The 23,205-nt window shown below is 39.7% G+C and overlaps 1 protein-coding gene across 16 annotated transcripts in view; it reads right to left on the bottom strand.

Moving 5' to 3' along the window:
• MECOM (MDS1 and EVI1 complex locus) overlaps positions 1–23,205 on the bottom strand; it is a 465,287-nt gene that overhangs the window by 24,291 nt on the left and 417,791 nt on the right. For 7 of the 16 annotated variants that reach the window (XM_005299229.4, XM_065557804.1, XM_065557806.1 and 4 more), the window contains 6 exons: positions 22,834–23,050; positions 18,798–18,945; positions 16,955–17,111; positions 8,650–10,006; positions 6,469–6,556; positions 2,110–2,136 (listed from right to left, as the gene is read on the bottom strand). In XM_005299229.4, the coding sequence (XP_005299286.3) occupies positions 2,110–2,136; positions 6,469–6,556; positions 8,650–10,006; positions 16,955–17,111; positions 18,798–18,945; positions 22,834–23,050 (1,994 nt within the window). The remainder of the gene's footprint in view (positions 1–2,109; positions 2,137–6,468; positions 6,557–8,649; positions 10,007–16,954; positions 17,112–18,797; positions 18,946–22,833; positions 23,051–23,205) is intronic. The other 9 variants (XM_005299233.4, XM_065557808.1, XM_065557807.1 and 6 more) reach the window with 6 other exon arrangements.

The raw sequence follows: 23,205 nt of genomic DNA, 5'->3' as shown, positions 1-23,205 counted from the left end.
TTAATTATTTATCATAATTCTTCATTGCAAATGAAGTCCTAATTGAATTACAAGATGTCTTTATAGCACACTGCTTCTAAACTTTAGTGAGAGGTGGGGACAGAGTGCCAAGTTTTTGGGGTGGATTATAAAGTGTGCAGATTGACTATATTCAAAATAGAGTGTTTCCAATTGATCTGGACTATAGGATTCGTGCCACAGAGTGAAAAATAACGTTAAATAAACTTAAAATAGATGAACCAGGATGCCATGAGTTGAGATATACAGGTTCAAGTGACATATTCAAACCCTTCAAATTGGAGACAAAACCATCCATAAATCAGCACCTTCCTCCAATCAGTTTAACAGTATGCTTTCAATACATATTGTATTGCAGCTGTTCAACCATCATCATGGCTAGAGGACAAAAAAAGAAAATAGTCCGATGACATAAATTTGGGGACAGAGCCAACATTAGGGAGAGAGGGTGGAAGAGAAAGAATGTACTGAGATTTTGTCTGTTGCATAATTACCACAATACAGAGCTGTTATTTTAAAAGCATAGTGGATCCAGAGTGCATCTTACAAGTCACTTAATCCTCCCAACACCTTTAAATGACACCATTTTGAATTCACTCCACCGAGCGAAAAAATGTCTGGGGCCATCTATGATGATGTCAAAGCTGTGCTGTCTATTTCTGTTTTACACCTATTTATTGCCTATGGCCACTTAAATTGATTCTTCCGTGCCAAATTATCACGGGTGAAATTCATCACTTTGAATGGGGCCAGCACACAGCGCCTGAGTTCTCTCCAGTCCCAATCAATTCCTCAAAACAGGGTTCCAGTTCAAAAATAGGGCGTAAGTGATGCATAGGCCATTTGCTGGCCCTCTGCATAGGGACTAAATTCCATCCATTGAGCGCATCATTGTCAGCTCATTGCTATCACTAATAATACTTCATACGTAGAGCCTGATCCAATGCCCATTGACATCAGTCTCCGCTTTGAATGGGAATTAATCAGGCCCTGAAATAGCACCTTACATCTGAGGACTTTATGAAGATGAGTAAGTATCATTATCATTATTTGCATTTTACAGATGGGAAATAGAGGGTTTAAAAGCCAGATTTACAGAAAGTAAGACTAAGGTCCACAAATATTTTTGTATGCTTAACTGTGGTACTTGGGTTGCAAATGAGCATTTGGGCATCTAACTATTCATTTGCATGTGCAAATGCCCCTCCCCCTTTTTTTTCTTTTACACTGCTGAAGTCGTTCTGTGCACAAAAGTAGGCATGAAAAAATGTGTCCGGATCTCAGGCCACATTTTATGAAAGTCTGGCCTTAGTCTTGAGACACTATCTCAAGTCACAGTGAATGAGCAGAACAGAACATTGGTTTCCTGACTCTGACTCTCCTATTGTAGCCCCTAAGCCAGGATGTCAGGAGAATTCTGGGATTAGTAGTTATTGGTTAATTGCAGCTGCTGCAGGGGCAGCAAAGTAAGAACAAAACACTGTGTTATTTGGGGGATTATAAAAGTAGTTAAAAGGACTATTTCGATTTCCACATCAATTTGGTACTGGATTTAAATATGAGATTAAAGGGGGAAAAAGCTTACTCTCAATTTTACCCCATTCATGCTCCTGTTCTCATTCATTTCATGTGCCTACATGAAAGAAGAATTGGACCCAAAGGCCCCAAATCAATGTGTGTTGTATCTGTGATGTAAGGGCTGAATTGGGTACTTTAAAGTCTAGAATCCAGAGGATTTTGATCATCAGATTATAATACCTGTAATGGAGGTAAAATTTGAGGCCTAAACTTTCAGCATAACCTGGAGGCAAATAGCTTGTAGTAGCCTCACTAAAATACATCCAAAGGGCCACATGGTGAAGTCCTTACCTAGGCAAAACTCCCATTGCCTTCAATAAGAATAGACTGCAGGATTACGTAGGAAGAAGGCCAATGTGACATGGCAAGATATTATCCACTACAGCTATGACATTCAGTAGGAAAGCACGTGGCATACTCCATAACTATGCAGAGGGTTATCTTTCATGTTATGCTTTTCTTATGCAATTTATTTTACAATGTTTAAATCAAAAATATAAGCAAATAACTTACCCAAGTTCTTTGATCAGGCAATTGGAACTGGGAGCAAAATTGAAACAAAAACAACACATTATTCCTGCATTGGAACCCTTATTGCAATCAATCTATTGTGAAGTTAGCTAAGGTTTCACAGTGAGTGGATTGTTTGCTTTTGGGCACACTCTACCTAAATGCAATCTTTGAAGTGGCAATTTATTGCAAAATATGACCAACTGACCTATTCTTGTACAGATTTAGGGCCCTAGGCTTTAAGGGGAATTTTTTCTGAGCAGGGACTGTGTAACAACTATAGGAATTGTACCTTAATATTTCTCTCTCTCCTCTAGTCTAAAAATCTATTTTAGAAGCCTATCCCATAGCTCTCATAGCATCTGATTACAAGGCTGCAAATTAACCTCTTGCTTAAGCAAATGAAAAACTCCAGGCAATAAATGTAGCTATAAAATTAAGAATTTGTAGAAAAATGGAAATATTTGAATTTACTTCACATTTTTTTTTACAGAGATAATTTTACCCTACCATTAGAAAGTGAAAATACATGGTGGAATCTGCAATTATATTAATAACCTGGGGACAATAGGTATACCCACAAAAAAGGTTGCTTGGCTAATTTGCCTCTCTGGTACTAAATATTGGGTCAAATTCTACGTTGGGATGTAGGGAGTGGTTTCCACTGAAGTTGATAAGAGGGCAGACTTTAGCCCTTTATGATTTGACAGGTTGTGCAATAGCATTTTTATTTTCATTTGCTATGTTTAAAAATGCACATTACACTCAAGACTTCATGTCACACCATCTCTTACAAGCTAAGCAGTCATCCCTAGCACCCAGATAAATGATGAAAAATGAAGACCAGCTGTTCCCATGTATTCTTTCTATTGCACAATCAGAGCCTGTATGATAATGTGTGAATTGCTATAAATGTACATCATTTATCTCACTGTATATTTTGAATGAATACTCTGTAACAGAGTACAGCTAAAGAAATTAATACAAATTAATATGGCATCATCTGATATAACCCAGGAACACCATTTTAAAAAATGATAGGTTCATTATAGATCATCCCTATACATGGTACAAGGGGACACTTTTTAGGCAGGGTAATACTTTACACAGCTGGATAATGATTCTCACTCAGGCCAAAGGGCATACGATGTACAGACAAATGGCATCCTCACACTAGGTTGAGATCTATGGGGACAAGTCAGCTTCACTTGCCCATGGTCCCTCTGATTCTCTCAGAGCAAGGCAACCCATGCTGCCATTGATTTGTCTCACACCAGCTGCCATCCCACACCCTCTCTGAAATATGGAAAAGCCATAATTATTCCGCATTTTCTATAGTGCCATACCTGTGCATTAGAGGCATTAATAAAGACACAATTCCTGCTCCAAAGAGTTTATAATCTACTTCAGAAAACCTCAGAACATGAAGCTGGCCAAAGAAGGGGACAGGGAAAGAAGAGACAAGGTGTAAAAATAAAGAGAAATATATTATATGTAGAGAAAAATCATATAGGACCCGACCATTTTAAATAGAGACTGTGCGGTGGGAATGACTTGCCTAACTCAGCCATAATTTATGATTCTCTAAAGGGGGAGGGATAGCTCAGTGGTTTGAGCATTAGCCTGCTAAACCCAGAGTTGTGAATTCAATCCTTGAGGGGGCCTCTTAGGGATCTAGGGCAAAATCAGTACTGCTAGTGAAGGCAGGGGGCTAGACTCAATGACCTTTCGGGGTCCCTTCCAGTTCTAGGAGATAGGTATATCTCCATATATTATTAAAAAATGACAACTCCTCCCCTAGCCATGCAGCATTGACCTCCCACATTGCAGTCACAGAAGGGCAACAAGAGGTTGTATGATGGGAAGAGATACAATATGTTGGCCTTTCATCACTCTGTACTTCCTCTCGGGTTTTCTGGGGTTTTTGCTCCTCTTCTTACCAGACAATGGAGAAGAGCGCTTACCCCAATATCATTAAAATGTTTGGAAATCCCAGGCTGAATTCCCTGCTAGTGTAAATGGGTGTGGCTCCATTGACTTCAAAAAGTTTCCCTCATTTATACCAGCAGGGAATTTTGCAAGTTCTCTGTGAAGAAAACACTAAGGGTGAAATCCTGACCCCATTTAAGTTAATAACAAAACTCTCATTGACCTCAGTGAGCCAAGCATTCACCCTAGATGCCTAGCACATCCTCTCTTGAAATCCTATGTCAACTGTATGCCTTTAACTCCCTCCTCCATCTTCCCTCCTCATATGTTATTTATTTAGATTTCTGCTGCACTATATAAAAGCGTGTCCAATCCAAACCGTGGGCACCTCTGACAAGCCCTGAAGAATACATGCATACATAAACAGACTCCATCATTTACCCACAGATCACAGTACCCCAGCAGCAACATAAATATACCAAAATGTGATAAACTTCTCCAGCAAAACCACTAGAAGCCCCTCCCCATTTCAATCGAGCTACACAGATTTATGCCAGCTGAGGACCTGACCATCACTGAATTTCTACCAGGCAGTGCAACACCTGAAATGTTCTCTCTGTAAATGTATCATAGCTGTGTGTGAGGCTCCTTAACTACTCTGTTTTTTTTAAACAGACCTAGAAAATGTATGCCTACTTTGTCTTTGCAATACCACAAAGTCTCCCATCCTGCAGCTCGAACCTGTTTTCATTCACTTAGTCATGCTAAAGGCTGAGGAGGAGGAGGAGAAGAGATAGCAAAGGCCCTAAAACATTCTGAATTGAGATTACTGGCCAGATTCTGCTCTCACTCACAGCAGTACAAATCCAGAGGGGACGCTCAGTGAAGTTAACTGGGATTTACACCACTGTGGCTGAGAGCAGGGTTAGGTCCTTTCTGTGTATTGATTGTTAGTATCAACTGCTCTGAAATGGAAATTGGAAGCACTTTCATAAAGAGACTGAAAAGGTTGTCTGGTTGCCTTGCAGCTTTGGTAAATATAGTACCTCTGTATATTCTGCTGAAACTCTATCAGGTAAATTTTTATTGTAATACTTCGTGATTAGCATCAGCTATTCCCTTCATTTCCTATAGTGTCAGTACCTTAGTGCTTTTCTTCCTTTTCCAGCTGTGCAAGAACATTGCTCTCATGTATCTGTGCTAAGGCATGGCAACATCTGTTCTACACAGAAGCCAAAAAAATCCCACACTTGAGTAACTGAGCCTCACAACATGAGGTAGGTGCGTCCTCATTATTATCCCCATTTTACAGATGCTAAATTGAAGCAGAGAGTTTCCATAGCCTACCCAAGAGCTCAGAGGGAGTAAATATCAGAGAAGGGAGTTCCTTACTCCCCTGTCCTGTGCTCGAAGCACTAAACCAAGATGGGGAAGTGAAGTCACCCTGTCAGACTGGCACAATACAGGATAAGCAATGATACAAGGTTGCAAATAATGCAGAGTTTTGATCCAGGCGATCATTAACCGTTTCTATGCCATGTACAGACCCACATGGTTGAAAGAGGCCTATTATTTTCTTGACATAGCAAATGAGCAGCAGGACATTAAGCATATGACCAAAGAACCACACAATAGCCTCATCGCACAATGTTAACTGAATGTCTTCAGGCATGGAAAGGGGATGTATTGCAAGCACATATTATTTCCAGTTATTCTACAAAGTTACTGAAACCATGCAGTTGCTCTGTGGTCAACTGGAATGGGAGTGTTTGTACTGTGTCCTTTCTGGGTGTCTTTATATATGTATATAGAAAGAGCCTGGTCTTTATAAAGGCTTTTACTTGGGGTGCCCAGATTTGTGGGCCCCACTATGTATCTGCAAAAAACGGGAAGTGGAAATGCTATCACTGATATCTCCAAATATGCAGCTGTACCCACACACCCTGTGCTTAAACTTATATATGGCAACATTAGTGCCCACAATTAATTACAGGGGGAATTACTTGAGGGTGCAAAACTGAGCAGTAAAAATTGAAGCCACTTTTCAAGATCAGGCCCCAAATTCCATTGTCTCTCTAGGTATTGCTTAGAGATGGACACAATGATCCCTCCACTGCCATTGGCCACAGTGGGGAGACTGCAGAAGCACAACTTGGTAGTAGCACATCTTGTTTGATCCATTCTAATTTTGTGGGGAAGGGAGCTCTAGAACATACATGTAGCTCAGATTTGGGTCCCGCTACAACCAGAACATGATGGTTTAACTGCAAAACATCACAAAGAACATGCTAATGTTTTCCCACCACAACGACATTGGAAAAATTGTGTGTTTTAGGAAATCCGAAAATAACTCAGACTGCATTCTTTTCTCTGCACCTGCTTTGAAGCATCAACAGGATTTGTTTACAATACTGAAATTCCAAAAATACTTACTTGCGGATGAAACAAGAATCCTGGGGAAGGTCTCAAGTACTTTTCCTTTAAAGCTTCAAGTGGGTCAGTTAACTTTCTTTTCTCTACTCTGTAAATGTTAAAATTGATTTGCTTGTGATGATTCAGTCTTAGGCATTAATAACTATTCAGCTACTTATGTTTAAAATAGTCAACAATACATCAAGTAATTGGTTTCTTGGTGATAATGGTAAAAGATAAGGAGGTACAGTCATCTCTTGATTTGTGCATGCAATGCTCAGTAGCACTAATGAGAGTCGTGAACAGCCATTAAAAAGAGATTACACCATTTACATTGGAAATAATCCCATTTCAAAAGGCCAATACTATTGATAATAGTAACTGATGACTAACTGCACTGAGCCCTGTTATCAAGAAATAGGGCCCAACTGCATTTTCCAAACCCAAGAAAAGCTCTCATTGACAGCAGTGGGTGCTTTTCACATCAAGCCTGCAGAAAGCGACCGTTGGGAAGCTCATCTTCCTTTGTGAAGAATTTAGGGCCTGCTCTTGCCAACCACTTCACATGGGCACAGGGGTGTCCTTGCAAAGAGGAAGTTAGCAAGATCCAGGCCTGGAGAAATGTAGTGAATTTGCCACAACAGAAATGAAGGCTATATTCAACTAATTGTGTGTCTTCAAGTAGTGAAATAGGGCATCTGATAGTTTAAAATTAGTACTGGCATTTTAGTTCCTCCTGCAGTTTTGATGATCAGTTTAAATTGTATCATTTATCAAAGGACTGATCCTGCATTCCTTACTCAGACATAATTTTCATTGGCTTCAATGGAAAGTCTGCCGGAGTAACAACTATGGAACTGGCCCCATGTTATGCTGGCACCATTCCTTTACTATTCCTTCACAAATTGCATTATCATGCACTGCAGTACTGTATAACAGTAAACATTTCCACTAATTCAGTAATGATAAATTAATATCATACAGGAAACCTGTGGCCTAATACCTATAGGGCATAAATTAAACCATCTCAATAAGTAACACACTGCTAACACTGTTCCTTTCTAATGCATACCCTTTGTCTTTTGCCAGAGAGTGTTTTATGAAATTTTTGCCAAAAGCAAATTTTTGGAAGATAGTAATGAATTAAGATCATTTGTATTACAGTAACTTTTTATTTTTAACAATAGTCTCTTTGTGAAATAGGCTATTTAGATTACGAACAAATAGCTTTTATGGCTAATATTTCACTACTCCTATGTTTCCCGTAGATTAATTTAGACGTATGACTACAACTAATTACAGATATGCAGGCAGAGTATCAAAGTGCATACAAGTGCTGACGTACACAAGACCTGTGGTGAAATCCTGGCCCCACTGAACTTAATGGCAAAATTAATGGGAGTTCAATGGATGTGAGGATTTCACCCTGATTTCTAAGGGCTTGTCTACATGGGGAAAATGGCCTGGAATAGCTGTTCTGCAATGGCGCCACATGTGGACCTTCTTATTCTGCACTGAGTGTTCACATGGGGAGTTAGTGTGGAATACTTATTGTGCTTTAAACTCACACGCTAGCTTATTTTCCAGTAGCTTCCCTGTGTAGACAAGCACTAATATCTTGGCTCGCTTAGGATCCGATCCTATTCCCACTAAAGTCAATGGGAAGACTCCCATTGACTTAATGAGATGAGATCAAACCCTTACTGCTCACAATTTTTTTATTTCGTTTTGCCACCAGGGACACATTCTGCCTTCACTTACACCCGCACAGCCTCACAGAAACTGGTGGGCTGCTCTAGTGTAACTGAGAGCAAAATTTCACTCTTAGTGCCCACATTCCTTTGATCTGTCAGCCCAGATTCAACCCCTAGTTGCAGCTGTTTGCTACAGCAAGTGGAGTGGAATGGTGCAACCGAGAGAGAATTTGGCCCCGATAATGTTTGAAATAAATGCTATTATGGGGGTAGGGCATGGGGTGTAGCGCTTTTGAGAAAAAGGGACTTGTAGTAAAAGAATTTAAAGAACGTTTTCAAATATCCAGCATTTGTGCCACCTCATTTCTGGATAAGCAAATGTATTACATTACTACATATTGTAAATGACAGTGCATGCTGAGCTAATGGATCACTTCAAGTTACACAGGAAAAGTCCTGAAAGTGTTAACTATGCTCAAGAAAGCCATATTCCATTAAAGCCTGTTACCTGTAAATGGGATCCATAAAGAATGGAGTGGGCCTGGCATGTTGCAAAGAAGCATCAGTTGCTTTCCTTGTTTCAAGGTCACCTCCTTTCTTTTCACCAAAGACATGGTTTTTCCGAGGCTCAGCTTGTTTTGTACCACTAGCTCGACTTCTGCTGCCCATGCTCAGATCTAGTGGTTGATCCTGGCTTGTCACAGATGGAGCTGCTGGTTTTGAGGTTATAGGAGTAACTGGCTTCTCCTCCTTACGTTTAGTGGTGAGGTCAAAGGGAGACTCAGCGCTTCCCTTTGGGATCTTCTTTACTTCGCTTGGTGACTGAGGCTCCATTTTCAAAGGCAACGGTCTCAAGTCTCTATCAGGAAATGGGTACATTGATTGAGAGAATGCTGGAAAAAATGGGAGGGGAAACATGGAAGGGTAAGGTAAAGCTCCAACTTTTTTGTCTTGCAGCCCCACAAGTCCTGTTGAACCAAAGTATTTTTCAGCAATAGAAGCAATAGCCTTTATAGAATCATTCACAGCTCCTGACACCGCAGTTTGTTCCTCTAAAGATGGTGAGAAAATGGAATGACTGCTGTATTCTTTCTTATTATTTATTGAAGCCAAATTCTGAAGAGAGCTTACTTTGTCTTTGAACATTTTACCATTTTCTTTACATTTCTCTTTATCACTTTCAATGTCACTTTCCAGATCAGAGCCAGAGGTGGTCTCCAGGTCACTGCCACTGGGAGTACTGACATCATCAAGGTCACTACTCTCTGACTGGTCACTGATTTTTTCGTGCGGCCTCTCTTCAGAGGACCTCTCTGGTTGAAGCTCCTCTGCCTTATTTTCACCTACAGAGGGGTGCTTATTTAGTGCCTTCAAAATATCCTGTGTAGCTGGCAGTATCTGAGGATGTGTCATGAGGGGACTTTGACTTTTGTTTGTCTGGTCTGTGCTGGGTAGTCCTTTAACAGGAGAACTAGCAGGTATCAAAGGTGGCCTGTGGTACAAGCCTGAAGGAAACAGACCAGGGAAGCTAAAAGAAAATCCAGGAGCTGTTGGAAAGGTAAGACCAGCAGGATGCCTATTGGCACCAAAATAGTCAGCAAGGCCCGGATTTGCATGATTCATATTAACCATGGACGTTTTATCCATAGCTGGGGTTCCAGGAAGTGAAATGCCTTGGCCAAAAAATCCTCCTGCTGCAAAATGATTCTTGCCCTCACAAAATCTCCTGTGTTTATTTAAGGAAGATGTAGTGCTGAACATTTGTCCACAGTCTTTGCACTTGATTTGGGTTCTGCAATCAGCATGCATGCGCTTATGACGACAAAGGTTTGAAAACTGAGTATAGGATTTATGGCAGACCTCACCTGTGTGTAAACAACAACAACAACAAATCTCAGGCTTTATGATAATTCCCCCTTTCCCCACCCGAATTTAGCAAAGAAAACAATTTGTTACCCCCAACATGTCAATTAGGAAGCCATAGGGAGAAGTCTGTGAGCTTCATCTGGGTGCACAAAACAAATGAAAACTCATTTTACTTTTTCCAAAGCAAGGCATCCAATTAGACAAATGTTTTGAGACAGCATAAAGAACCCTCCCAACAAAAAATAAAAATCCCTAAAATACAAATATTTCCTTTTCACTTTTCATGATACTTGGGTTGCTTACAATGTTTTAAATTCATGATCATTATTATTATTTATACTCAGTAGCACTCAGAGTGCCTGATCAGAATCAGGCCCCCAATGAGCATGGCACAAACTAAGGCCCTGATCCTGGAGACATCTACACATCTGAATGGCTTTATCCACATAAGTACCTCCACTGATGGCACTGCGATTATTAAAATGCTTAAAGTTATTCACAGGCATAAGCATTTGCAAGATCAGAGCCACAGAAGTAGACATAGTCCCTGCCCCAAAGAGCTTACAATCTAAAAGACAAACAAGATATATGAAGGATGGGAGAGAGGGAGACAATCAGATATATACAAGCACATATAACTATTAATAAACCCAATGTTTTGCATTTACAAATGAGATGCTAATTACATGAAAGCTTTGGCATTCCAGGCTGTGGTTTCCAGAGCAATCCCAATCTGGTGCCTGGGCACATATGTAACATTCTCTATTTTCACATACAGTGTTAGAGGAATGCATATGGTGAGTGTGATAGAGTTACAGTTGCTTTGGAAGCCATAACGCTTAATTTCATGTCTCATGTAATTATAATCTTGCCCTTAATGTTTCATAATGTAGTTTGCTTGTTTGTCTCTTTCATGTGAAAAAACATACCCTACTTCAACAACTATTTCCTCAAAAAACGCAGCTGTATTTATTTGAATGTCTGATGCTCAAAACAACTCAATGGATTTCCTCAAACTCCTTTGGGACAAGAACAGTTTCAGCTCAAAAAAGGAACATTTAGAGAAAGCCTTAAACCTTGGAGATTAGGGGTTGCAATTTTGATCTGACGGGCCTGATCTACACTACAACATTTCCCATGTCTGAATACAGTTATCAACAATCACATTCAGTGACATGATGAGGAGGGTGGTGTAGTGGCCAATGTAGAGTGAGACATGATATATTTTCGTAGTGTAAACCAGATCACTGAAGTGAACGGGATTTCGTGCTGTTAGCAGGTAAATGTCATATAATCACAACTATAGGGTCACTACTGCAAAGATGTAATTTCCTACTTTGGGAAACCTTGTTTTCATGTCATCTTGAAAGAGCACAATTACTTTGATTTTTCTCTCCTTTAGGAACTTTATTGAGCAAGGCATTTGGGTAGAAAATAGTGAATAGAAGCAAAAGGCTTAGCAATTTAAAATTCCCTGTTAGAGAATAAGATCTATTCTAGACTTCAATCCTACACACACACAAACATGAAAACAACAAGGAGTCTGGTGGCACCTTAAAGACTAACAGATTTATTTGGGCATAAGCTTTCGTGAGTAAAAACCTCACTTCTTCGGATGCATCCGAAGAAGTGAGGTTTTTACTCACGAAAGCTTATGCCCAAATAAATCTGTTAGTCTTTAAGGTGCCACCAGACTCCTTGTTGTTTTTGTAGATACAGACTAACACGGCTACCCCCGATACTTGACACAAACATGAGCAACTTCATGCATGTGCGTGTTCCCATTGAACTCAATGGAACTACTCATATATGTAAAGTTACTCAAGTAACTTGCAGAATCAGGGCCCTGAGTTTGTCCTCAGTAAGAGGCTTTTCCTTGCAATTTGGAATTCTCACTAGAATAGGAAAGATCTATAAGGGAACTTCAATAAGCTTCATTGAGGCCTACCGAAATCTGACCAGAAACTTGTTTGAAAGGAGAAAGTCTGGGTTGTCATTCATTTGGAAGGTTGCTGTGGTTTGACTTATAAATATTTTAGGTTTTGTTTGTCTGTACAAAGTTTATGTCCCTTTTTTACTGTACTTTCACACATCATCAGGAAGTTTCCAGAGTTGTGCCATGCAATGTGTTGTATTTGACACTTTCCTGGATAAACAGAATGTAATGCTAAAGCTGCTGAAACACACGTTCCACCAATAAGTTTTGTGTGTCAACACTTCATAGTATTCTGCTTCTATCAGTAAATGTTCTAATTTGTTCAAAAACAAAATTAAGCAATGTTATACTGCTGCGATAAAAAAAAAAATTTCCCCTTCAGGGAAAAAGCATGTGGCTACACTTTGACTTAATATGCACTATATCTTAAGCTCTCATCTTTCACACATCAAAGCCACACAACAATTCACATTGTGTATTCTGAGCCCTTTTTAACAATCATTTTCATGCTTTGAGACAGGCTGACATAATTTACAATGGCTCTATTTTAAGCTGGTAAAGGAAACTGAATTGAATGTATCTCATCCTGCAGTGTTGGTTCCCATGAACTATAATCACGTCTTCTAACTTCCACTCACACTAATGCCTGAGCTAACCTTCCTGCGCTTCTAAACCCCTGCCCTTGAGAAACTTTGACCACTTGTTGTCATGTCTTAACTGTTTACCTCTTTAGTGGGCTCTTCACATCACAGCAATAATATTTCCATTGTCTAAGGGCCTGATCCTGTCAGACAAGTTTTCCTATTCATGCCTCATTGCTATCATTGGCATGGCTCAAGTGGGAAAAGGTTGCAGGATTAGGCCCAAACACAGGAAATGTGCAATGCTATAATTCAGGAAGAATGCCTGTTACGGTATATCAGTTGGTGTTCCTGTAAGATAGCTTCATTCACAAAGAAGATTATAGATTAAAAAAAAGCATAAAGTTTTCCTACCATGCATATTAGAATGCCTGGTTTTCTCTTGCTACATTTCTCCCCCTAATTCGGGAACCAGATCCTAGTTAATTAAGGATTGTAGGACCAGCCATTTATTTGTTCTGGTATAACACATTTAATTGACATTTATTTATTATGTATCATATAGTCAACATATAGGGACCGATCCTGCTTCCACTGAAGTCAATGCCAAAGCTTCCATTGATCTTCACGGTGCAGAATCAGGCCCACAAAGAAACGTTTAGGGCTAGCTTGTGCAACTCGTGGGCCCAATCAGATAAGCCAAAGTAAATTGGCTACAATTGTGTGAATAAATGCTAACAGTGAGAGTTGCACAGTCTAGCCCTTGGATACCATGAGTCAAATCCTTATCTACTGTAAATAGTGTAGCTTCACTAAAGGCAATGGATCTACACCAATTTACACTAGAAGAGGATCTGACCACATATATTTAATTCCAAAAAATATATTTATACTACTAAGTACTTTTACAAGACCAATATGTACTGTTTTAGGACTATATATTGCCAAATAATTATTCTCCATCAGTACACTCAAAATTGAAAGGAACTGAAAAACATTGTATTTCCATGGAAAAGCAAAAAAAAAAAAAAATCTTCTTACAAGTTATTGGTATCCTTGCAAACTATTAGAATGTGTGCAATTTAACCTTTAAAAGGCCTAACATGACTTTATACTTCTCTTTAAAACAAAAAAAAATATTATTGAAATCATGCAAATACAAGCAGCTAAAATATGCAGATGTATATTATTATAACTCCATCCACGTAAGTAAGAGCCATGACAAAGGACTTGCCTTTGGGACCGTAAAACATAGTCTATATAATAGGTCTCCCTTGTGCAAGATTCCTCTTGTATTTAAAATATTGAAGGGAGAAATGGGAAATATTTTCATAGGTAATCTGCTGATTTTAAATTAAATAAATTAAAGGAGATATGCTGTCTCCTAGAACTGGAAGGGACCTTGAAAGGTCATTGAGTCCAGCCCCCTGCCTTCACTAGCAGGACCAATTTTGATTTTGCCCCAGATCCCTAAGTGGCCCCCTCAAGGATTGAGCTCACAACCCTGGGTTTAGCAGGCCAATGCTCAAACCACTGAGCTATCCTTCCCCCCTACTTTTTATATGGGCTTTAAAAAGTAGCTATGTCTGGCAATCAAACTTTGGACCCAACCCTGTAATCCTCATTCACCAACGTAGTCTTACTTATGTGGATAGTCTTACTGAAGTCTATGTATTACCTGATGCTGTTGAATTTTACACAGAACACCCCATTGATTTTATTGGGGAATCTGCACATAAACTGATTGCACAGTATGATCCAATGGGATTACTCACATGAGCAAGAACTATTCCGATGAGTTAAGGTTATATGATCTAGCTCTTTGTTTTCTGCCCAACTTTTATTTCCATGTAAAGTTTTGCTTAATATTTAGATGGAGGGGATTTACTGACTTAATAGCTTCCATGTATTAAGGCTATAGAAGCTGGATTTGACTTCTCCAGTTAGTCTTATGGTATGCTTGGTGTTCTATATCCTTACCTTTACTCTAAGCAACTAACATATAGCTACTGCTTCCCTCCTTGCAAGTTTTATCACTGTGTAGACCCCCAGCCCTAACACAAACCACAACCCTTCCACCCCACCCCTCGAGGTATATTAATTCATTTGATGTGTAAGTGTACTCTGTCCTGCAATTTTCTTAGAACCAAGAAATTACCTAGCAGTTAAGTTTGCATATTTTCTGCTTATTAAACAAATTACTGTAAGTACTATTTTGAATACGTTCAGCCTATTATGGCATGTGGTTTCTATTTGGAGATTTTGTGAAGGCAGTGAGTAATTATCTTACTGTTGGTGAGTTTTCACTCAAGCTTGGGCGGTATACTGTAATAAGAGACAGTTGCCATAAACAGACTGGTAGGGCAAATCATGGTGTGTGGCCTTGTGCTGGGAAACAGATATCTACTTTAAGTGACCTGACCCCCAACCCCTCAACACTCAGAAACACCTACCCCAACACGTGATCTCTACATTCTTTTGTTCTGTAATTTCATAGCTATTATTCATAATTGTTCTATAGTTTTCTGTCCATCACACTTTGCATTTGAAGAATAACAGTTGATGTTTTGATTTACCAGAGATCACTGAAAACATTAATGGAAAGCATTTTACACATGATTTCATTTGAAAAGAAGTATAGTTCTATCCAGAGCATTTGATTCAAAAGCAACTGTAACTCTAGTGCTTGACTAGTCCTCCATGGCAGGAAGCCATTGTTTTCTAATTATTTCATTTTCACTAATACAGTATTAATTTGAAAAAACCCTCTGTGATCCTGGGTGGGGAAAAATAATTAAACTGCTGTAATGGCATCTCGTTAATTAGATATTTGCTAGCTCAAATAAGTCCAAACATAAATAAATATGAACTAGTCCACTGGCAGAGCGACAGCCCTTACAAGAACATTTCTTTTAAGTCATTGTTACTCATGCTGATGTATTATCAAGACCCAAAGCACATGTCATAGAACCATTAAACTACTCCCTAGGTGAACATATGCTGGGTGTTCCAATATACTGAAGAAGTTAATACCAGAACTGTTGAAAGCTGATCGCTGGTGGCTCAAACTCCAGAGCACAAGTCCCTGTAGACTAGTATGAAATTGCAGGTTTTCCTCCTCTCCCCATTAAACTAGCTTCCAGTCATTTGACCTTACACCTTTGCACTGTATTTATCTGGATGCTACAGATCTGCAGTGTAATTTAGTCTTCTTTACAATGTTTTAGATTGGTCCTAGTTTGAAGCAGTCGCTTTGAAAAGATGGAATGAAGCCACAATCGGTTTGGAAGAAACACCAGGAAAGAGTTCTTGGCAAACTAGTGCTGAAAACAGGGAGATGGTAGTGAATTAGGGCATTGAGTATATAGGTGTGAGGATTTTTAATTGGCTTTGAGTGGCATTTGAGGAGAATGAGTTGGGATTCAATGGCCAAAGGAGAAATATTTCTCTTTCATCACCATATGGGAGAGAGAGTCTCTTGAAGCAGTAACAAGTAGCCTGAGTCCTGATGCTGCAGCAGGATCTTACTGTGCACTGAAACCAATGCAGTCAGTGAGACCATGTGGGTGCAAGAATCTTCACTACCATGGAATCATGTCCATGTTTTAAAAAGCTTGATTGCCAGGACAACGGTTTGTCAAGGTCTAGCAGCTTCCAGTTAATACTTAAGACTGGGATTTGCAAAGGAGCCTAAGGGAGTTAGGCACCCGTCTTCTATTGAAATTCTATAGCCCTTACTATCATAATCAAATCCCAGCCTAACAGCATGAACTAATCTTGTAGGGAGACCTCATGAGCATTTCCAAAGCAATGCAGATTTTCAGCATCAGATACTTTTGCCTGTCTTGCTTAAATCCCATAACCCACTGAGGCTTTTCATTATTGGCTAACTATATTGCCTCAGTCAAACCCTTCCCTGAACTGCTCTTTGTGTCCAGGGGGCAGAGGGGGAGAGGAGATATTCCTGGGGAAACAGGTGCATTACAAAAACAACAAGGAGTCTGGTGGCACCTTAAAGACTAACAGATTTATTTGGGCATAAGCTTTCGTGAGTAAAAACCTCACTTCTTCGGATGCATAGAAGAAGTGAGGTTTTTACTCACGAAAGCTTATGCCCAAATAAATCTGTTAGTCTTTAAGGTGCCACCAGACTCCTTGTTGTTTTTGTAGATACCGACTAACACGGCCAGCCCCTGATACTTGAGGTGCATTACAGTGTACAGTGTCTGCTTGGAAAGGAATAATATATAAAAACAACTCTATGTATTGGACTATGAATTATACAGCTACTCATTCAGTAAGTCAGGGCTTAAACCTACTCCCAACGGGAGTTTCAACAGAAGCAGGACTGGGCCGCCTATTTCCTGATTATGTTGCTTTTTTTGAGACGAGACAGACATTGAAGTTTAGACGTTTAGTTGAAGACTTACATATAAAGGGCTTGACACTGCTGTGGATGTGCTTGTGCTGTTTAAGGCCTGAAGAAGTAGCAAACGTTTTACCACACTCTGGACAAGCGTGAGCACGAGCCCCAACATGCTGGGAACGAATGTGCCTCTGAAGGTTGCTGGGGTCCGTGAAAACCTGCTAGGAAATGAATACTGATTAATCAAGCAACTTAACTGCAGCAAGGGAGCCAGCAATCACACATGACTCCTACAAGACCAAAATTGTGGTTTTGTTTTTTTAAAGGCTAGAAAATGAAACAAAAACCACCTAACATTGGCTGGTTAGTGTGACCAGATCTTGCTGCATTGAAGTTTTGACATTGGCTTCAACTGGAGCAGAATTGGGCCCTAGGTTTTACAGGACTAGCTGATTACTCTTTGGAGCAGTGACTTAGGCAGGGTCTTTGTATAGTGCTTGCCAAAAAGAGGCTGCGACCTGGTCATAGTCTCTAGGCACTACTGCAGTATAAATGCTTTATAACAATAAGGAGTGACTTGCATCAAGGAAATCCTGACCCGCAACCTAGTATCAAGGATACACGTTCAGCATCTAGCTTTGTCTCGCTACAAAATAAAAAACATGTTGGAGCAAGTTTTGCTTCACTGAACTTAAGCAGACAAACTCCCATGGACTTCAGGGAAGCAGGAGCCGATAACAGTCTCCATAGTGTTATGTAGGATTAATAAAATTATGTATCCAGGAAATGCAAAAAGGAAAAGCCACCTACCCAGACACAAAAACTAAAAACAAAACCTGTGGAATCATAGGGGGGGAATAATTCCTTGCTGGTGTGGTATAAAGAGAGCTGATTACAACTGTGCATGAATAGTCCACATAACGGGCCCGAGTCTCAGCTGGTGTAAGTAGACATTGCACCATTGGAGACAATAGCTGGGGACCTGGCCCATCATTTCTTCTTATTATTGATCTTGCACTAGTGTCCTGAAGCCTCAATCAGCACAAGGGGGAAATCTAGTAGCCCTTGGAGCTACTAGATGGCCAGTTTCCAAAATGGAGCACAATTTCCATGGTGCTACTGATCACCTGGATGGCCAGTGCAAGGTAGTCAGGGGGGTGCCTTACATACTCATATTACCTTACATGACACCGCTATCTCAGTCACAATCTGGCCCAGAGAATGCGAAGGAACATGAGGCCATCCCTGCATTTCTAGCAGGAATTCCTGCTGCTTGGAGGTAGATAACCTAAATAAAATGTTACCCACTCTTTTTAATATATACTAGTTCTTTTAGCAGGCCATACTAATTTGAGGGTTCACCTTTCAAAATATATTTACAGTTTCCTGAGATTGGGATCAGACGGGGGGGAAAAGGTTCTACCCCCATTCCCAGAAAAGATGGATAGTTCTGCTAACGTGCTTGCAAGTGCAATAGTTAATAACCTTGACGTCGTTAGGCTACAAAATCACTGCCTGAGTAAATGGGTGAAGTACACATCCCTCTTGAAACTATTATATCTGTCTGAAAGTCCCATCCCTCACAAGGGGCTGAGTATTGACCTCAATGGATGGAAAGTGCACTCAACTTCCTGCATGGTTGGCCCCTGATTGAGTATTGCATTAAGTCATATTCGGGAGTTACCTTCAAAATCATAAGGGCAAGAAAATGAAAATATTTTAAATGAAAGCTTAAATGCTACGGAAACTGATGGGATGGCTAGAGGAGTCCTGGTATGACCTCCTGTTGAATACTGGTTCAATCTGCCCCCGACCCCCAGGTTTCCACACCCAAAACTTGCTTTTATATCTCATAAAACACACAATGATACACAGAGAAAAGCCAAATATCCTACAAATTCCTGTACCTTGGCACAGTTTTCACACTCATAGTGCTTTCCACTGTCATGTGACATTTGATGACGTATCAAATTGGACTTCCAGTTAAAAGCCTTGGGACACTGATCACACTTGTACTCTCTCTCTTCAGTGTGGGACAGCATGTGCTTCTCTAGGCTGTGAAGACAACAACAGGCTTCATGAGGTCTCAACAACACCTAAAGAGGAACCCAGTTTTATCAGTGATTTGCAGCCCAAGTTAGATATGAAAATGAAGTGGCAGGAAGAGAAGTCATTTTAATAGATCACATAATTATAGAAACTAGAGGGGAAAGACCTAGAGGGCCTTATTCTGAGAAGTGCAACTCCTTTTGAGTTTTGCTCATCGTCTTTCAAAATCAGGCCCATAATATTGTCTCATTGGAGTTCATCTCCATGCCAGAACAGTACATCTTCTAGTGTTTTGGCCAGCCACATTTTTAAAAACTATTTATTTAGTTAGGAAGTTTTAACAAGTGTACAAACCCTTGTCATGTAAATAGCAGAAACAAAACAATCATTCCAACAGTTAGCTTTTGTTTAAAGAGACATTATAGAGGAATAGAGTCATCAGATCACAACACCTATGTTGCTTCTAGTGATTTTATTAAATTGACTGAAATTTCTATACACGTATTTAACAAATCAGGCATGTCTATCAAATGTTAATATTCAAAAAAATTGGACAGGTGTGCTGAGGTTTTTACACAGGTGAATGTATATTGGATATTGAATAAAAGATAACTAAATATCTATCTGTCCTCTGTCTATTTGGCTGGGTACATAATTGGTGTGTTAATTTTTCCATAACCACAATCTTCCATAGTTTTTGAACCATTCCTGTATGGTTGGACTATTTCCCTTTTTCCAGTGAGAGCCCACCAATAGCCGAGCAGCTGCTACCAAATGAGAAATTAATTCTTCATCTCCTCTTATGTAACCATTTCTACTAGGAAGTACCAAAAGGATTACTGTTGGATCATTTGGCAATAAGTGTCCAGCAATTTGTGATTATGGATTGTATCCCAGTACACTCTAATGACTAGACATGTCCACCACATATCCATAAAGTCTCCTCTTTCACCACAATTTCTCCAACATTTATCCATTCAATCTCTTTCTATATCTATATATTTAGCCTGATTGCTGTGAGATGTCACTGAAACACTATCTTAAAGAAATTTTCTTTTATATTTGGCTAGCCACTTTTAAAAATTCCTATCCTTCACTGGGGCCAGATTCTGATCTCTCGTACACCAATGTAGATCAGAAATAACTCCATTGAAGTAAGTGGATTTACAGTAGGATGAAACTGGTGAAAATGAGATCAGAATCAGGTCCCTAAGCATTGCAGACTAATAGCATGTTCCCCCCTAGTTATCATTAGCTACATTAAATGTACTTAGTAGTTTTGGAGTCAATTGTTCCAGCCCTTTAATAATTTCTGTTGCACTTCTCTGAACTCTTTTCAGTTTGTTCTATGCCTTTCTATTATTAATGTGCCCAGGCTACATGCAGGCAGAAATATTTTTAAATAACCTCTATTGTCTGGTTACATACAAAATCTTCTCTCATATATTTAAAATTTAGGAGGACAGAAAATATCACAAATATCTTATAAGCAGATACACATGAAAGACTAGAAAAAAAAGGTCTGGTGCCATTACTATCAGAGCGCATGCCAACCCACCAATATGGGACACATTCTGCAGTCCCTCCTCAGATAAAGCTCCAATGACTTCTACTGATTCAACTGACCAAAGATGGTGGGTTTTTAGCTTAGGGTCTCCAGTCTGATTTGTGATTTTCATGCTCAGCCATAGGTCATAAAAATGCTTTTTTCCCTGTGGATGCCAGTTACATTTAACTCTACCAGACTCCTCTTTCATTCTGTCAGAAATGGCTGTGGTTTCCTCACATTATATTTCTGCAAGAGTTTTGGCCAAATACTGTACCATTTACTGGCCATCAACCCTGAATGCTGTGTGCATCTGTGCATGCAGAATGCCTCATTCATTGAATAATACTGAACAAAAGTTGGCCCAATATGTGTAATTTTCAGCCGAAGTGACTGATTCAAAGTAATTGAGATAGCTGGGTAAAATAAACAAGGTTGCCAAAGTGTATCTGTGAGCAGAGTCTGGAGTGTCATATTTCTGTAGCAAATTATCTAGTGTTAATAGTTCTTTTCTACATTTGAAGACAATATCTAATGTAGGGTAGTTACTGAACGAATGTAAATTTATCCTAAAATATTAAAGATTCGAGACATAGGGCAGAAAATAAAGACTGAGTCATCATAAATAGATGTGCTGTGGTGAGAGAAACAGTGAAAAATGAGAGCCAACGCAGTCAGTCCCAGAACTACTTGAATTATTCAAAGGCTAGTACATGACAAAGATTATTCAAGGCAGAAAAATATAGAAGAGTGTTCTATATAATATATAGAACAAACCAAAAGGACTATATTACCTATGCCGGGAGGCGGGGAGGGGATTAAACGAAGAGACACTGAATAGGAACATTCAAAATGGTGTGCTGGCATAATGGAGAGAGAAAGAATTGGCATAGACCCACTAATTTCAATGGAGCACTACTGATTTACCCCAGCTGGGGATCTGGGCCATGACTTTGTTATTCAGATCCCTGACTTTTATTATTAAATGTCAGTAGCTGGGGCCAACTTCCCCCTGCAGCAGGTAAGCGTCAAGTATCAAGAGACCCAGCACAGACACACAGATGTTCATGTGTGAGGAAGTTGTTGCAATGATTATTGTGCCTGCTCAATGCCTCACAATAATTTGCCACATTTCAATGTAATCTGCACTGCAATACGTTATTTTAAGTAGCTGCAGAAAACTGCTGGGACGGGAAATGTATAAATGATTCCCACCATATCAAATTTGTACTATCTATTTGTATACATATTTATATATATGTATTATATTTACAGATGAGAAGGGGCCTGATCCTGCAAGGTGTTGAGTGCCCGCCGCACCCATAACTTCTTAGGGAGTTGAGGGTACTCTGCACTTTACAGAACTGAGCCCAAAGTGCAGCGTAAAAATGCTGCTCTCACTCAGTGACAATGAATCATCACTAGTGTTTGTTAGTTTTCACTGTACTTTAATGTTACTGCTTTTAGAATCACATTAGATGAAAATGAGAATTCACATGTTGTAACTAGGTATTTTGGGCCTGATCCTCCCCCCCCAGTGAAGCCAAAGTCAAAGCCACTGTTTTTGTCATTGTTTTCAATGGAACCGGGATACTTCCCTATAACATTTTTTTCCAGAAAAAGAGGAAACTGGTGTGTTTTTCATGGGTCCCTGTGATCATCTTCAGCTTTGTGCTGCTATATGGTGATTTTTTCTATCTAACATATTTTAAGATATAGCAGACTTACAGTGGCTAGTTTTGCCTCGTTTTAATTGGCCTTCCACTGCTAGTGTGGGCAGAAAAAACTGTTGTCAAAATATGAACACTATGCAGAAGTGTTCTGAATTATTTCTGCCTAGGACAAGAAGAATAATTAGATCAGGTCCTAGCTGGTGTAAATCTGTAGTTCTACTGATTTCAATGGTGCTGTGCTGATTTATATCAGCTGTGGATCTGGCCCAGTTGCATTTAGGGTTCAGTTCATTCACAAATAAGGGCTTCAAAATCAGGCCTGAGTGTGCAACTTACACATAATAACTGTAAGGTTAAATAAAGAATGTTCTGATCAGTGTGTCCTAAACAAATCTCCAACAAATCTCCATCCTTAGAGGGTTTTAAGGCCTGGCTTGACAAAGCTCTGGCTGGGATGATTCAGTTGGTGTTGGTTCTGCTTTGAGCAGGGGATTGGACTAGATGACCTCCTGAGGTCTCTTCCAACTCTAACATTCTATGATTCTGTTTTCATATGTATTCTGTTTTAGAAGATTGGGTCAAATTCTGCACAAACTTACACCCTGTGCATTCCTACTGAAACCAATACAGAATTAGACCTATTGTAGGTGTCTGATTTTAAGTGGCTATTCCTACCTTTGTAAATCTGGAAACACTTGATCACACTCTTTACATTCTTGAATGTCATGCATGTTCCGGAGGTCATTTTCATTGTCAAGCTTTTGTTGAAAGTCCTCCTCCACCATAGAAAATGCTGAGTGAGGTGTGCTGCATGGGAATTTCTGATGATCTACTAGTTCCATCTTGGACTCAAATAGCTGGTCACAATCCTCACAACGATACTGGCGCTCCTCTGGAAGGCAAATTAGTTGGTTATAAGTTGTAGGAGACATGGTGCAGTGAGACAAGTTCACTGCGATGGACTTCAGACATATTTTTAACTACCATTTCATCAGCTGTCCCACTGCTTTGCAATAAAACCTATGGCCATTCAGAGAACAAGGAAGA

The sequence above is a fragment of the Chrysemys picta genome, chromosome 9 (genome assembly GCF_011386835.1).
Source record: "Chrysemys picta bellii isolate R12L10 chromosome 9, ASM1138683v2, whole genome shotgun sequence".
Lineage (NCBI taxonomy): Eukaryota > Metazoa > Chordata > Testudines > Emydidae > Chrysemys > Chrysemys picta.
This window is presented reverse-complemented; position numbering and strand designations above follow the sequence as displayed.